The following is a 17771-nucleotide window of genomic DNA, read 5'->3' on the forward strand; positions in this document are numbered from 1 at the left end:
TTAATTCCATATCTTGGCTATTTTGAATAGTGCTTCAATGAACATGGAGGCACTCTCTTTAGCGTACTGATTTCATTTCCTTTGGATATATCCCCAGAAGTAGGATTACTGCTTTGTATGGTAGTTATATTTTTAATTTTTAGAGGAACCTCCATAGTGTTTTTCATAGTGACTGTACCAAATTATATTGCCACCAACAGTGCTCACGAGTTCCCTTTTCTCCACACCCTTACCAACACTTGTTATCTCTTGTCTTGTTGATAGTTGCCATTCTAACTGGTGATAGGTAATATCTCATTGTGTTTTTAATTTTTATTTCCGATGAGTAATGATGTGGATCATTAAAAAAATCTGTTTACCATTTGCATGTCTTCTTTTGAGAAATGTATTTTCATGTTATTTTCCCTTTTTAATTTTTTAATTTCTTTTTTTTTTTTTTTTTTGAGACAGAGTCTTGTTCCATCACCCAGGCTGGAGTGCGGTAGTATGATCATAGCTCACTGCAGCCTCTACCTCCCAGGCTCAAGTGATCCTCCTGCCTTAACCTCCCAAGTAATTGGAACTATAGGCAGGTGCCACCATGCCCGGCTTTTTTTTTTAAATTTATTTTTGTAGAGACAGGGTCCCGCTGTGTTGCCCAGGCTGGTCTTGAATTCCTAGCCTCAAGCAATCCTCCTGCCTCAGCCTCCCAAAGCTCTGGGATTACAGGCACGAACCACTGTGCCCGACCTCCTTTCCCCATTTTTTAACCAGGCGATTTGCTTTCTTGATATTGAGTTGAGTTTTAAATATATTTTGGATATTAACCCTTTATCAGATGTGTGGTTTGCACATATTTTTGCCTCTGTCTTTGCCCCTGTTTCTTCTCCTGGAATGTTCTTCTGGCTCTACATTTTGAAATCCTAACCATTCTCTTAAGACTCGATTCAGTCACCTTCTCCATTGAGCATTTTCTCCATGCAGAAACAGTCTCTGCTCTGGACTTTGATAACAATATTGTCTATTTCTATTAAAATTTTTATTTTGTTTACATTGTACTAGACAGTTATTTGCTATATTCACTACATTTTTAGTATACTGAGGTCTCTCAATATATATCTATATATTTTTGCCCTTCACAGTGGCTTGCATATAGTAGGTATTCAGTAAATGGAGTTTTCAGATGAAGGGCGCGTTTCTACATCTTGTGATTATTAATGATTTAAGTGCTGAAACTCTGACATTATTTTTCTTTTTCCTTTTTATAGGCGAGAGCTGTTTTGGCAAAAGTTGGCTATCCAGAGTTTATAATGAATGATACTCATGTTAATGAAGACCTCAAAGCCGTAAGTGCTAAATTTACTGTACTTTTTTTTTTCTGGCAAGTTTTACTGGCCTTGTGCCTTTCACCTAACCCAAGTCCAAGCATTTAAAACTGGTGATGCCAGAAAACACCAACTTTTGATTAATTCCTTGGCTAGATATGAGCCTGAATATGCCAGGCAGATCACAAGATTTAGGGCAGATTCAAAATAAAGGAAGTGTCAGAAACGATGCGTAGCTGAGTGGGTACCAAAAAACAAATGGACTTGGGTTTGGCCTAATTTGATCATAAAAGAAAGAATTAAGCAAATTAAGTATGTTACAATTAGTGGGCATGTTTTAATGGCAAATGCATCATGTTTGTTGTTAAACACTTTTTATTTGCTTCATTCATATTAAATGAATAGTAATAAATCTGCCTGCTGGGAGTTAACTTCATTAAACTTTGTGAGTGTTTTGGCAAATTAAATGCATATACATATCACTCTATAATTTATTGTGAATTGGATTGTATATTTGCAGTAAGTTACTGATGAAAAATAGTCCTAATTCTTTTTTATTTCAATATTTTTGGACATGTATTTTCCAGTAGGTGTATTAATTACAAGCCTTTCTAATCACAACCACTGTTATTTCCTCTCCTACAAATAGTTCTGATAAGTGATTTTTCTTCCTCATTTAAAAAAACCTGTTTTTACCATTCACTAGATTTTCTTGAAAATGTAGTCTTTTGAAATTCTTTAAGTAACTATAGTTCTGAGGTATAGCTCTTTCCTGAAATTGTGGTTCAACAAGTGGCATATCTGAAAACAATCCCAGCTTTGTAGAGGAGCATCAAAATTTTACAAGACTATTCAAAAGTGAGAGAAAGCATTAATTAGAATCTTCCTCCATTGGGCTCTAAGATATAGCCCCCCAAAATATTGATACAGTTGCTCTGGAAGAAAATAATTATGCCTCATAGCATCCTAAAACTCAGTCTATCTTATTATACACTGTTTTGATGATGCTGAAAATCCCATTACTATTATCGTAACTAAAAATATTGAAGCACTTGACATATTCATGTACGTTATCTTTTAATTCCTTCAGTGATTCTGTGAAATAGATGATGTTCATTCCCATTTTGCGGAAAAGGACATAGAGACTCAGCAATTTAAGTGAGCTCCTCAGTTCCACAGAGAGTTTCAGAGCCAGGACTGATATCTGGGCTCAGGAAGCTCTGCCTGTAATCAGAGAAGGGATTCTTGAGGGTCCTTTTTAGGCAGCTATGCTGGAGGAACAGAGGCATCAGGGTGGAGACTTGGAGGGAAGGCCATGTTATCAAATGGTTAAGAGCTCCAGTATCATGGGCCTGGGTTTGAATTCCGCTTCTTCCACTTACTAGTTATTTCATCCTGTGTAGGTTACTTAACTTCAGTTAGCCTTCCTTTAGTTATCTGGCTACTGGAAATATAATAACCAAGTCTTAGTATTGTTGGGAAGGTTAGATGAGATTATATAAATGTAAAAGCACCTGGCATAATACTCTGGCACAGAGTATAGCCTACTTCCTATAAAGGGTAGCTTTGCGGATCAATATGGACCATTTGTGGTCCATTTTCAAATCAGCCTTATAAAATATTCCATTTCATTGATCCTTAATAGAAATAGACTCAAGCGTGAATTTCTACCAATTTTGGAAATATCTCTATATCAGCCAGGAAAGCAAAAAGCACACCCGGTATTTTAAACAGGGAATTTAATACAGGAAATAGGAAGGCAAGAAAAGGGAAAATAGATAAACCACAGGTTAAACTGCTGTTGCTACTAAGAAGAGTATCACCAGGGCACAAAGTACCTTAGCAGGAGAACCTGGGTAACTCCATACTATTGGTACATATTCTGAGTCAGGATGTGGATGAGAAGGTTTGAGAGACAGTTTGATGTAGAGGTTATCAATAGGGACCCTGGAGTCAAAGTGCCTGGAGTAAAACCCGCAGTCTACCATGTACTACCGTGTTACCTAGGGTAGGTTATGTATCCTCTCTGTGCCTTTCTTCATCTGAAGAATGAAGGTCATACCAATCCCTCCCGTACAGGATTTCTGGGAGGATCAAATAAGTTAACATATTTAAAGTGTTAGAATGAACCCTAACATACAATCAGCACAATATAAGTGTTAGCTATGACATCCTCAGTTCACACTTGTGGTAGTGGACTATTTTGGTTTGAAAAAGTCCTCATGAATTAACTCATGCACTGTCCATGTCCCTCAAATTGATTTAAAAGGGTATACAGATGGAGCAGTCTCAAGCTTTAATCGAATAAGGTAGCACTTAAGGCTTACTCACAATATTTAGTCGATCAAGTTTTGTTGGCATTCTGTTGCTAAGTTCGGAGCCCCAAATTTAAGGACCCACTGAATGCAATATCTTTTGTGAAAAGAAACCAGATGCCAAACAGGATGCCATGTTGGCTATGCTTCTTTGTTTCTCTGAGGCCTGAACTGAAGACATTACACACCAAGATTTTTAATCACTTCTTTGAAGAAATGGCTTTCATCTGACTCATTGCCAAAGCAGACACAGTTACACCCAAGAGTTTTAACAGTTTAAAAACCTGACAGTGAAAAAAATTCCAGGTACATGAAGTAAAAAGACATTTGTATTCAGAAACCGACTGTTTTAGTCCACTTACATGTTGCTATAAAGAAATACCCGAGACTGGATAATTTATGGAGGAAAGAGGTTTAATTGACTCACAGTTCCACATGGCTGGGGAGGCCTCAGGAAACCTACAATCATGGCGGAAAGTGAAGGGGAAACAGGCACCTTCTTCACAAGGCGGCAGGAGGGAAGGGTGAGAGTTCAGGAAAAAACTGCCACTTTTAAAACCATCAGATCTCATGAGAACTCACTATCACAAGAACAGCATGGGGGAAACTGCCCCCATGATTCAATCACCTCCCTCCCTTGACATATGGGGATTACAAGTCCCTCCCTCGATACGTGGGGATTACAATTCAAGATGAGATTTGGGCTTTCTCACTTTCTCTCCCCCTCAACCCCCGCCCTTTTCTTTTTCTGACAATGACTTCAGTCCCTCCTCCAAAGCTCAGCTCTGGAGTGGCAGTTCTCCTCTACTCTCCTAAGTGATGGTACCGTCACCTCCTCCCTTCTGTGACCCTAGACACAGGAGTAGCAGCTGTGTACTCCTGTGACTCTCACAGAGCCAAATCATATCACTGATAGAGAAAGTGAATAAAACCCACCCTAAAAATAGGTAAAGGATGATATGATAGATTGTAACATTGTCACTGAGGGCAATAGCAAAAAGACTCAAGTATTCCTGGTACACAATGAGACTGTTTTCAGTTTTCAGAAACATGTAGATAAGGACTGCTATAGGACCTATGAGAAATTTCTGGTAATATGAGCTCTGAGCATGAGAGGCTGTTACAAATGAAAAACAGCATGCTGCATTTGAGACAGGTGGAGATATGATTCATCAGGCACAAATGCAAAAGGAAAGAGGAGCGAGATTACTTGATGGATCAGAAGAAGGTCAAGGAGAAGTGTTGAAAATTGAAGTTGGGCTCATGTGGAAATAAAAGCAAATGAGATAGAATTAAGAGGTAAATATGCAAAGGAATCAGAAATTTTTTCTTTAAGGATGACAAGGTAAACTGAGGTACTCAGCAAAGCATTTCTGAACAACAGTCCTGTAGTTTTTGAAAAGAACAGGAAGAAATAAAATGCCCTTTATTTGAACCCCCATCGACATGCGGGAAAGCCTATTAGCCTAAAAAGGTAGGCATGAGCCCATTTTCAAATCAGCCTAATAAAGTATTCCATTTCATTGATTCTTAATAGAAATAGATTCAAGCAGTGAGTTTCTCCCAATTTCGGAAATATTTCAGTATTAGCCAGGAAAGCAAAAAGCACACTAGGTATTTTAAACAGGGAATTTAATACATGAAATATGTTTGAAGGCAAGAAGAGGGAAAAATGAGACAAACCACAGGTTAGTAACTTTAGAAAGCAGCTGCTACTCCTGTGCCTAGGGTCACAGAAGGGAGGAGGTGATGGTACCGTCACTTAGGAGAGTAGAGGAGAACTGCCACTCCAGAGCTGAGCTTTGCAGGAGGAACTAAAGATTCTTCCAGAGTCATTGTCAGAAAAAGAAAAGGGAGGAGTAGAGGGGGAGAGAGAGTGACAGGGAGCAACACAGCACCCTTTTCCCTCCTGCAACCCACTGATTTCCTCTAGTGCCTCCTATTTGCAGGAAGCTAATTGGCAAAGGAGCTTGGAAAACAGTTTTCAGATTCCCAGTCCCCAGCATCACGGAATAGAGTGAAAGGGTAGGCATGTAGCTGGAAAACTATAGGTAAATAACCAGCTCAATTAGGGACGTTACTAAGGACTAAAGTCAGAATCATGGCTGGCCTCCATTTACTTAGGAGAATTGGAAATGAGAAATTTTTCAGAGGCCAAAGTTTCTGGTGAGTGATACACACATATATACATATAAATGTGCATATAGGGATATGCAGATATGTGAACCTATGTAAGATTCTCTGTGGTGGGTCTGGTCTGCTTTGGCCGGTGAAACACTAGTGTGTGTGTGTGTGTGTGTGTGTGTGTGTGTGTGTGTGTGTATACATGACAGAGAGTGCCACTATGCAAGAGTGAGGTGATATTCAGATGGAATGCTAGAATGCTGCAGAAAAGAAGGTTGTTAAAAGATTAAAATAATTCTTTACTATTTGTTAAAAAACACAAAACATTGCGCTCAGCTCTTTCAAGGGATCCCTGGCCATCATGGCACTAGAGAGCTAAGGGTGGGCATTGGAGGTAGGGCACCCTGGTGCCCCCCAACCTTCCAGCCAGGCCTCTGTAACTCTCTCACATTGGCCTTCATCCAGACTGTTCCGCTGGTCAGAGCAGACCAAGACCAGCCCCAGTGTGGAGATGGGACATCTGGTTCCAGTGCTAATGTGCTGGCTGGAACTCCCTGAGACCCACCTTCACATAGCTGTTTGTGGGAATTGCATCCTCCATGGTACACTGTATATGTGGATTATTAAACATTTTGAACATCACCTCAGTATATATTAGGTTGGTGCAAAAGTAATTGCGGTTTTTGCCATTACTATTAATGCCAAAAACTGCAATTACTTTTGCACCAACATAATAAGTATGTCTACATGTATAGACACACATTACTTTTGGACAAAGCCATCTAAACACACCGGTCTTGCATATTGCTTTGTTGTTTGAATAAGGGAACATGTAGATATAAAATACGGATTCCGTTAAGTATTCAGAAAATCCTTTGGGTGCCTAACATAGAATCTTTCTAATAGATATTTGGATATATCTCTGAGTATCTTTAAATGGATTTAAATTAAATGAAAGGTGTCCTAGAATTTACACTTCATACTGGCACAGTAAGGAAAGTACCACAATTAGTGCTTCAGTATTTTTCATCTGCCTATTCTTACATGTGGGCCGAAGCCTATACTACAGATCATTTGCATTCTTATGTACTGTCTCATAAACATGTACTTATCCTACAGAGGAGCTGAACACATTTCCTTGTTCTGCACTTATTACAGGTTCCCCACCTTTGGGGTGGTGGTGGTGGTAATGACTTTATTCTTCCATTTAGTCTGTGGATCTGGGGTAGGATATTCAAGAAGAGAAATGTAGGCTCTCCTGAATTTTACGATCAGGATAGCTGTTCCTGGGAAATGACACAAGAGTCCCAATTAATTCCCCAAAGGTCATGCAATTGAAAAGTCAAGAGATGGAACTGATTGAAAGTGATCATCAACTTGACCTAGACTTTTTCCAGTAACTGAAAGGACAAGAGGCTTTTGAGCCAAGTATTGTCTCTTGCCGAATTTAATTTCTTCATTTTGGAGATTACAAGCGGCTTTAAAATATTCATGCGAATTCATTCTTGTTTCTACTTCTAGAAAAAACAGAACTTTCTCAATAGTTGCTAGGTTTCAATTCTTTTTCTCATCCAAGGACCTTTTGAAATATTTAAAATTATCAAAATATTATTACAATTAGCAAGTCTTCTAAAAGTAAAAACTGATCCCATTGATATTATTTTTTTAAAGTTAATATTTTTGAAGGAAATTCTTCTGAGAAAATTTCCCAGAAAGTGTTCTGAGCCCAAGAACATATCTGAATTTTCTATCAGTTATAATCATATTCTGAAGGTTTTGGCAGAAAATTTGGGAACTAGAGAAAATGCACTCATAATATTGCTACATAATATATACTTCTGTTACAGTTTATTAATTTGTTTTTCTCTATTTCTGTACAGCTGTAATTGATGTTTACATATAATTTGGTATACCAACCTTTACAGTTAACATATTGTTTTGTTACTGTCTTTATAGCCTTTGTTACCATTATTTTAACAGTTATATAGTATTTCAAGTAAGTTGTATCATGATTTATTTAATCACTGCTTCTACTCCCTTCCTCAATCTTACTTTGTCCTTGAATCACTGGTTCTCTTATTAAGACCAATGAAAATAACATTGGAGTCAGAGCCAAATGACTAGGACGGTGTAGCTTTGCCAAATTCCATAATCTCCTTAGCCCTGTTTCCCATCTATCATATGTGAATAACAGTGACTGGCCCCTGCCTACCCCCAAACACTTAACCTGTCTCAAGGAAAAACGTAAGACCTGTCCTCTATTACTTGTGATTTCCATTAAATAAATGGAATAGATCAATTAAACCAGGCTAAGAAAGAAGAAATATTCTCAACTTAATAATGAAAACAATTTTTAAATTATCTTTCTAAACATAAATAAGCTATGGAAAATTGTAATTAATTACCTCTGAGTTTTGTTCCCCCCAATTATTTTCAGGGTTCTGGTAGGTCCTTACTTATCTAATGTATTTTTAGACTTGGAACGCTTTTCTTCTTTACAAAGTTTTTTTTTTTTTTTTAATTTTTAGGCAGAGTCTCCCTCTTTTGCCCAGGCTGGAGTGCAGTGGCACAATCTCGGCTCACTGCAACCTCCGCCTTCCAGGTTCAAATGATTCTCCTGCCTCAGCCTCCCGAGTAGCTGCAATTACAAGCACGTGCCACCACACCTGGGTAATTTTCATATTTTTAGTAGAGACGGGATTTCACCATGTTGGCCAGGCTGGCCTCAAACTCCTGACCTCAAGTGATCTGCCAGCCTGGGCCTCCCAAAGTGTTGGGATTACAGGCGTGAGTCACTGCGCCCGGCCCTTTAAAAAGTTTTGAGATGGCTTTCTGTTTAATGTCTGTAGACCAATCTGAATGTCAAGGGATTTTTTTTTTTTCAGATGGAACAGTAATGAAAGTATCACAATTAGCAAGTTTTCTAAAAGTAAAAACTGACCCCACTGATATTATTTTTAAAAAGTTAATATTTTTGAAAGAAATTCCTCTGAGAGAATTTCCCAAAATGTGTTCTGAACCCAAGAACATACCTGAATTTTCTATCAGTTACAATCATATTCCGAAGGTTTTGGCAGAGCTGTCTTGGAAACAAAAGCTGAAAAAGGCAAAGGGTTGAACAGTGGACACATCTTTTAACCATATGATCTGGGAATGCCTTAGGATTGCTAGTAAGGTTGCTTTCTATAATAAGGTGCTTACTCTGTTTCTTCTGAGGCTAAAAGAAAACCTTTATCTTAAAATACAATCAATTATAAGATTTTGGCCAGCGTGGTGGCCCACACCTGTAATCCCAGCACTTTGGGAGGCCAAGGCGGGCGGATCACTTGAATCCAGGAATTCAAGGCCAGCCTGGCCAACATGGCAAGACCCCATCTCTACTAAAAATATAAAAATTAGCTGGGCATGGTAGTGCATGTCTGTAATCCCAGCTACTCGAGAGGCTGAGGCACAAGAATTGCATGAACCTGGGAGGAGGAGGTTGCAGTGAGCTGAAATTGCACCGCTGCACTCTAGCCTGGGTGACAGAGCGAGACTCTGTCTCAAAAAAAAAAAAAAAAATATATATATATATATATATATGTGTGTGTGTATATATATGTGTGTATATATATGTATATATGATTTCTTTTTATTATGAAGCATTTCAAATGTTGGAACATGAGTAAAATAATTTGAACACATCTATTTTAACACATATTAAACATATTGCCATATTAGCTTTGTACATGCACACACACATTTTAAATGAACAAAACAGATGCATTTGAAATTTTGTCTGTAATTTTCCTTGATCTAATCTCCTTCCTGTGTGTCTATCTCCATCTCTGCGTATAAACACTACCTTGAGTTCAGTCTTATTATTGTTATTCCCATGCCTTTCTTTATGCTTTTGCTACATAGGTACGCGTCCATAAACAGCATACAGTGTTGTTTTGCATGTTTAAAAACTTTAGATTTCCTCATAGATATAACTTACCTTATTCACTCTGCATAATTTTTAAGATTATTTCATGTTCATGCATACAGAACAATCATTTAAACTGTTGTATTGCCTTCCATTATGTGAATATACCACAATTTGTTTATCAGCCCCTCTTCCCTGAGCAAGCAGTTTGAGGGACAATTTAAAGTCATAGCTTTATAATTTGTTGGCCAAGCAGAACAGAGAGGATGCCAGGAATCAATATTTTTATTTCTGCCTTTCTCCATGTGCCTTCAGTTATTTTACTCCTTCCTTTATATTTTGGCTTGGTCTCCTGGAAAGATTGTTAAGATGACTCCTTAACAAAAACTTCTCCACGGAGATGAGTACCCACTCTGTGTTGGGAGGAGCTAAATGTGAGCCAGACATTTGTCAACAAGTAGGTGACTGTCGAGCCTATTACCATCAAATTGCATATATACACTCGTATCTATAATGTAATGCCTTGTGGGTTTTATATACATGCGTATTTTACTTTTTGCTTTTAAAAGACTATTAAAGTTATAAAAATTACAGTTAATAAGAATTTGGTTACCCTTGGTTATCTCCTTATTCAAATGTGTATTTTTCTTAATTTCCATAGTAATATATTTAAAAACCCAAGCATTGGCGGTCACTACAAACTATTGCATGAACAGCTCCACAGATCTTATTTACAATAAATAGCTAGGTTAGGTATTGCTAGTTTTGTAGATGGAGCGCCTATAGAATGGAAACTGTCTGCCATTCTCCTTCCAAAACAAGAAAAGGAACTAAAAGATCAATTATGTCTGTTTCCCTGTCTTAATAGACAACATTGTTGTGAGCTGCTATCAACTTTCTGTGTTCCCAAGCAAGCTATAATCTATGATTTGCCTCTGTAATTTCATTAATATTTAGTGACCAGAGACTTTTTGAGTGTTAACAGATACATTCTGTTAATAATGATTCTGGTGACTTCATTGTGCTTATGGTGGAAAATAGGTCTCTGAATCACATTTATTGTTTTCCTTTACGAACAACTACCACTTATTTGACTAAACCATTGTCCATAAGCTAAATGAGTTTTCAGCCAACTAAGCTGCATGTTACTTAAAAAACTTACGTGACAAATAAACAAAGTACACATTTTAAAAAAGATCAAGGACTCGTGAGCCAAGAAATTTCAAACCAAAGATAATATGTTTTATAAAGGTTAAAGTAGATTTTTCAATTAGAAAGTAAATGGAACGCATTGTAAATGACTGAAGCTTCTCTTGTTGTGTTTTTACTGTGATCCAGAAATGACTATATTGATTTTTGAAGTTTTTACGTTAACAGAAAATCACTGAGACTAAATTTCATGGCTTTGTGAATTCTGGGTTAACTGAAAACAGCTGAGAGAGGCTGTGACTGATGCAGCTTCTGCTAGTTGCTCCTTCCTATGCTGAAGTATTTTTTTAGAGCCATCTTTTATCTTTACTTAGAACAATGATGTTGTGGTTTGTTTTATTCAGATCAAGTTTTCAGAATCCGACTACTTTGGCAACGTCCTACAAACTCGCAAGTATTTAGCACAGTCTGATTTCTTCTGGCTAAGAAAAGCCGTTCCAAAAACAGAGTGAGTATTAAAAAAAAAAAAAAAAGTTAAATAGATAAATACATTGGTGAGAAGCAGAATCTCTTTAGATTAAACTTTGTAATTCCCCTCAAGTCAGAGTAGCTGGCTTGCCAGTTAACTTGTTTTAGCAAAATCTGTGTCATGTTTTGCCAACTCTTATTTTTTATATTACGTGATTCAGATCTTAAGTCTAATTACAGGTCCCCCATTTCTAGCATCAACACATATCAAGAGAAGGCTTATTAGGATGCAAACATTAAAGTTATTTCTAGATCTAGTTATGAATATATATAGAGGGAATAATTTCTCTGGATTTTTACATTCGTGTAGTAACTTTTGAAGATCTTAAAAAAGAATAAATACTTAAACTATGATTAGAAATGTCAAAGTAAATGTATAGAAGCAACTAGAAAATATTTGTTGAGGTAATGCCTGTCAAAGAACTGTTAGCTATATTGTTTTTATCTAATAGCAGTTATGATTTATTTGCCTTCCTCTCAGCTGCCTATAGGAGTTTTTCCTACAGATAGGAGAGTTTCCTTAGGAACTTTTAGGCCCAGGGCCCACCAGCTATGATTTCATCCCTTAGCAAAATGTCAGTGATGAATGTAGCAGCTAACAATTATTATTTGTTTACATTGTACCAGAAAGTGCTGTACAATTTTTAATTCATTTTATCCTCATATGAATTCTGTGTGGTATAGGTACTGTTATCCCCATTTTACAGGAAAATAAAAGGCTTACATCTGAGAAATTCTTCAGCTTAGGTTTGGATCACGTTTTGTTCTGTCTGCTGGTGCTTTTGATTCCTGGGACTGGATTCTGTTCTGCTAAGGCCCACTTCTCCAATGCTTTTTTTCTCTCTGTTCTCCAGATTGGATAATTTCTATTGGTCTGGATTTCAACTCCAGAATTTCTTTTTTTAATTTAATTGTATTATTATTTTTTAACTTATTTTTTATTTCAGTAGATTTTGGGGGAACAGATGGTGGTTGGTTACATGAATAAGTTCTTTAGTGGTGATTTCTGAGATTTCAGTGCACCCATCACGCGAGCAGTGTACATGTATACTGTATCAGTGTGTAGTCTTTTATTCCTCACCCCCTCCCACTCTTTCCCCCTAAGTCTCTAAAGTCTGCTGTATCATTCTTATGCCTTTGTGTCCTCATAGCTTAGCTCCCTCTTATGAGTAAGAACATACAATGTGTGGTTTTCCATTCCTAAGTTACATAGGATAATGGTATCCAATTCCATCCAGGTTGCTGTGAATGCCATTATTTCATTCCTTTTTATGGCTGACAACTCCGGAATTTCCGTTTGTTTTTTGTAGTTTCTATTTCTTTGTTGTGATTCTTTGTTAAGTCATTGTCATCATATTTTCTATTAATTCTTCAAATAAAGTTTATTTTAATTCTTTGAAGTCATCTATCATAGTCACTTTCAAGTCTTTGCTAAATCTAATATGTGGGCTCAAACTAACTAGAGTTAGTTTCTACTGATTGCCTTTTTTTTTATTATTATTATACTTTAGGTTTTATGGTACATGTGCGCAATCTGCAGGTTAGTTACATATGTATACATGTGCCATGCTGGTGCGCTGCACCCACTAACTCGTCATCTAGCATCAGGTATATCTCCCAATGCTATCCCTCCCCCCTCCCCCCACCCCACAACAGTCTCCAGAGTGTGATGTTCCCCTTCCTGTGTCCATGTGTTCTCATTGTTCAATTCCCACCTATGAGTGAGAATATGCGGTGTTTGGTTTTTTGTTCTTGCGATAGTTTACTGAGAATGATGATTTCCAATTTCATCCATGTCCCTACAAAGGACATGAACTCATCATTTTTTATGGCTGCATAGTATTCCATGGTGTATATGTGCCACATTTTCTTAATCCAGTCTATCATTGTTGGACATTTGGGTTGGTTCCAAGTCTTTGCTATTGTGAATAATGCCGCAATAAACATACGTGTGCATGTGTCTTTATAGCAGCATGATTTATAGTCCTTTGGGTATATACCCAGTAATGGGATGGCTGGGTCAAATGGAATTTCTAGTTCTAGATCCCTGAGGAATCGCCACACTGACTTCCACAAGGGTTAAACTAGTTTCCAGTCCCACCAACAGTGTAAAAGTGTTCCTATTTCTCCACATCCTCTCCAGCACCTGTTGTTTCCTGACTTTTTAATGATCGCCATTCTAACTGGTGTGAGATGGTATCTCATTGTGGTTTTGATTTGCATTTCTCTGATGGCCAGTGATGGTGAGCATTTTTTCATGTGTTTTTTGGCTGCATAAATGTCTTCTTTTGAGAAGTGTCTGTTCATGTCCTTCGCCCACTTTTTGATGGGGTTGTTTGTTTTTTTCTTGTAAATTTGTTGGAGTTCATTGTAGATTCTGGATATTAGCCCTTTGTCAGATGAGTAGGTTGCGAAAATTTTCTCCCATTTTGTAGGTTGCCTGTTCACTCTGATGGTAGTTTCTTTTGCTGTGCAGAAGCTCTTTAGTTTAATTAGATCCCATTTGTCAATTTTGGCTTTTGTTGCCATTGCTTTTGGTGTTTTAGACATGAAGTCCTTGCCCATGCCTATGTCCTGAATGGTAATGCCTAGGTTTTCTTCTAGAGTTTTTATGGTTTTAGGTCTAACGTTTAAGTCTTTAATCCATCTTGAATTGATTTTTGTATAAGGTGTAAGGAAGGGATCCAGTTTCAGCTTTCTCCATATGGCTAGCCAGTTTTCCCAGCACCATTTATTAAATAGTGAATCCTTTCCCCATTTCTTGTTTTTGTCAGGTTTGTCAAAGATCAGATAGTTGTAGATATGTGGCGTTATTTCTGAGGGCTCTGTTCTGTTCCATTGGTCTATATCTCTGTTTTGGTACCAGTACCATGCTGTTTTGGTTACTGTAGCCTTGTAGTATAGTTTGAAGTCAGGTAGTGGGATGCGTCTGGCTTTGTTCTTTTGGCTTAGGATTGACTTGGCGATGTGGGCTCTTTTTTGGTTCCATGTGAACTTTAAAGTAGTTTTTTCCAATTCTGTGAAGAAAGTCATTGGTAGCTTGATGGGGATGGCATTGAATCTATAAATTACCTTGGGCAGTATGGCCATTTTCACGATGTTGATTCTTCCTACCCATGAGCATGGAATGTTCTTCCATTTGTTTGTATCCTCTTTTATTTCACTGAGCAGTGGTTTGTAGTTCTCCTTGAAGAGGTCCTTCACATCCCTTGTAAGTTGGATTCCTAGGTATTTTATTCTCTTTGAAGCAATTGTGAATGGGAGTTCACTCATGATTTGGCTCTCTGTTTGTCTGTTATTGATGTATAAGAATGCTTGTGATTTTTGTACATTGATTTTGTATCCTGAGACTTTACTGAAGTTGCTTATCAGCTTAAGGAGATTTTGGGCTGAGACAATGGGGTTTTCTAGATATACAATCATGTCGTCTGCAAACAGGGACAATTCGACTTCCTCTTTTCCTAATTGAATACCCTTTATTTCCTTCTGCTGCCTAATTGCCCTGACCAGAACTTCCAACACTATGTTGAATAGAAGTGGTGAGAGAGGGCATCCCTGTCTTGTGCCAGTTTTCAAAGGGAATGCTTCCAGTTTTTGCCCATTCAGTATGATATTGGCTGTGGGTTTGTCATAGATAGCTCTTATTATTTTGAGATACATCCCATCAATACCTAATTTATTGAGAGTTTTTAGCATGAAGCGTTGTTGAATTTTGTCAAAGGCCTTTTCTGCATCTATTGAGATAATCATGTGGTTTTTGTCTTTGGTTCTGTTTATATGCTGGATTACATTTATTGATTTGCGTATATTGAACCAGCCTTGCATCCCAGGGATGAAGCCCACTTGATCATGATGGATAAGCTTTTTGATGTGCTGCTGGATTCTGTTTGCCAGTATTTTATTGAGGATTTTTGCATCAATGTTCATCAAGGATATTGGTCTAAAATTCTCTTTTTTGGTTGTGTCTCTGGCAGGCTTTGGTATCAGGATGATGCTGGCCTCATAAAATGAGTTAGGGAGGATTCCCTCTTTTTCTATTGATTAGAATAGTTTCAGAAGGAATGGTACCAGTTCCTCCTTGTACCTCTGGTAGAATTCGGCTGTGAACCCATCTGGTCCTGGACTTTTTTTGGTTGGTAAGCTATTGATTATTGCCACAATTTCAGCTCCTGTTATTGGTCTATTCAGAGATTCAACTTCTTCCTGGTTTAGTCTTGGGAGGGTGTATGTGTTGAGGAATTTATCCATTTCTTCTAGATTTTCTAGTTTATTTGTGTAGAGGTGTTTGTAGTATTCTCTGATGGTAGTTTGTATTTCTGTGGGATCGGTGGTGATATCCCCTTTATCATTTTTTATTGCATCTATTTGATTCTTCTCTCTTTTTTTCTTTATTAATCTTGCTAGCGGTCTATCAATTTTGTTGATCCTTTCAAAAAACCAGCTCCTGGATTCATTAATTTTTTGAAGGGTTTTTTGTGTCTCTATTTCCTTCCGTTTTGCTCTGATTTTAGTTATTTCTTGCCTTCTGCTAGCTTTTGAATGTGTTTGCTCTTGCTTTTCTAGTTCTTTTAATTGTGATGTTAGGGTGTCAATTTTGGATCTTTCCTGCTTTCTCTTATGGGCATTTAGTGCTATAAATTTCCCTCTACACACTGCTTTGAATGCATCCCAGAGATTCTGGTATGTTGTGTCTTGGTTCTCGCTGGTTTCAAAGAACATCTTTATTTCTGCCTTCATTTTGTTATGTACCCAGTAGTCATTCAGGAGCAGGTTGTTCAGTTTCCATGTAGTTGAGCAGTTTCGAGTGAGATTCTTAATCCTGAGTTCTAGCTTGATTGCACTGTGATCTGAGAGATAGTTTGTTATAATTTCTGTTCTTTTACATTTACTGAGGAGAGCTTTACTTCTAAGTATGTGGTCAGTTTTGGAATAGATGTGGTGTGGTGCTGAAAAAAATGTGTATTCTGTTGATTTGGGGTGGAGAGTTCTGTAGATGTCTATTAGGTCCGCTTGGTGCAGAGCTGAGTTCAATTCCTGGGTATCGTTGTTGACTTTCTGTCTCGTTGATCTGTCTAATGTTGACAGTGGGGTGTTAAAGTCTCCCATTATTAATGTGTGGGAGTCTAAGTCTCTTTGTAGGTCACTCAGGACTTGCTTTATGAATCTGGGTGCTCCTGTATTGGGTGCATATATATTTAGGATAGTTAGCTCTTCTTGTTGAATTGATCCCTTTACTATTATGTAATGGCCTTCTTTGTCTCTTTTGATCTTTGTTGGTTTAAAGTCTGTTTTATCAGAGACTAGGATTGCAACCCCTGCCTTTTTTTGTTTTCCATTTGCTTGGTAGATCTTCCTCCATCCTTTTATTTTGAGCCTATGTGTGTCTCTGCACGTGAGATGGGTTTCCTGAATACAGCACACTGATGGGTCTTGAGTCTTTATCCAATTTGCCAGTCTGTGTCTTTTAATTGGAGCATTTAGTCCATTTACATTTAAAGTTAATATTGTTATGTGTGAATTTGATCCTGTCATTATGATGTTGGCTGGTTATTTTGCTCGTTAGTTGATGCAGTCTCTTCCTAGTCTCGATGGTCTTTACATTTTGGCATGATTTTGCAGTGGCTGGTACCGGTTGTGCCTTTCCATGTTTAGCGCTTCCTTCAGGAGCTCTTTTAGGGCAGGCCTGGTGGTGACAAAATCTCTCAGCATTTGCTTGTCTGTAAAGGATTTTATTTCTCCTTCACTTATGAAGCTTAGTTTGGCTGGATATGAAATTGTGGGTTGAAAATTCTTTTCTTTAAGAATGTTGAATATTGGCCCCCACTCTCTTCTGGCTTGTAGGGTTTCTGCCGAGAGATCCGCTGTTAGTCTGATGGGCTTCCCTTTGAGGGTAACCCGACCTTTCTCTCTGGCTGCCCTTAACGTTTTTTCCTTCATTTCAACTTTGGTGAATCTGACAATTATGTGTCTTGGAGTTGCTCTTCTCGAGGAGTATCTTTGTGGCGTTCTCTGTATTTCCTGAATCTGAATGTTGGCCTGCCTTGCTAGATTGGAGAAGTTCTCCTGGATAATATCCTGCAGAGTGTTTTCCAACTTGGTTCCATTCTCCCCGTCACTTTCAGGTACACCAATCAGACGTAGATTTGGTCTTTTCACATAGTCCCACGTTTCTTGGAGGCTTTGCTCGTTTCTTTTTATTCTTTTTTCTCTAAACTTCCCTTCTCGCTTCATTTCATTCATTTCATCTTCCATGGCTGATACCCTTTCTTCCATTTGATCGCATTGGCTCCTGAGGCTTCTGCATTCTTCCTGTAGTTCTCGAGCCTTGGTTTTCAGCTCCATCAGCTCCTTTGAGCACTTCTCTGTATTGGTTATTCTAGTTATACATTCTTCTAAATTTTTTTCAAAGGTTTCAACTTCTTTGCCTTTGGTTTGAATATCCTC

General features: G+C 37.9%; 1 protein-coding gene across 1 annotated transcript in view; it reads left to right on the forward strand.

Annotated features, from left to right (window-relative positions):
* PHEX (phosphate regulating endopeptidase X-linked) overlaps positions 1–17771 on the forward strand; it is a 223791-nt gene that overhangs the window by 135879 nt on the left and 70141 nt on the right. The window contains exons 13-14 of the mRNA XM_002831452.4: positions 1248–1325; positions 11204–11307. Of these exons, the coding sequence (XP_002831498.2) occupies positions 1248–1325; positions 11204–11307 (182 nt within the window). The remainder of the gene's footprint in view (positions 1–1247; positions 1326–11203; positions 11308–17771) is intronic.

The sequence above is a fragment of the Pongo abelii genome, chromosome X (assembly GCF_028885655.2).
Source record: "Pongo abelii isolate AG06213 chromosome X, NHGRI_mPonAbe1-v2.0_pri, whole genome shotgun sequence".
NCBI lineage: Eukaryota > Metazoa > Chordata > Mammalia > Primates > Hominidae > Pongo > Pongo abelii.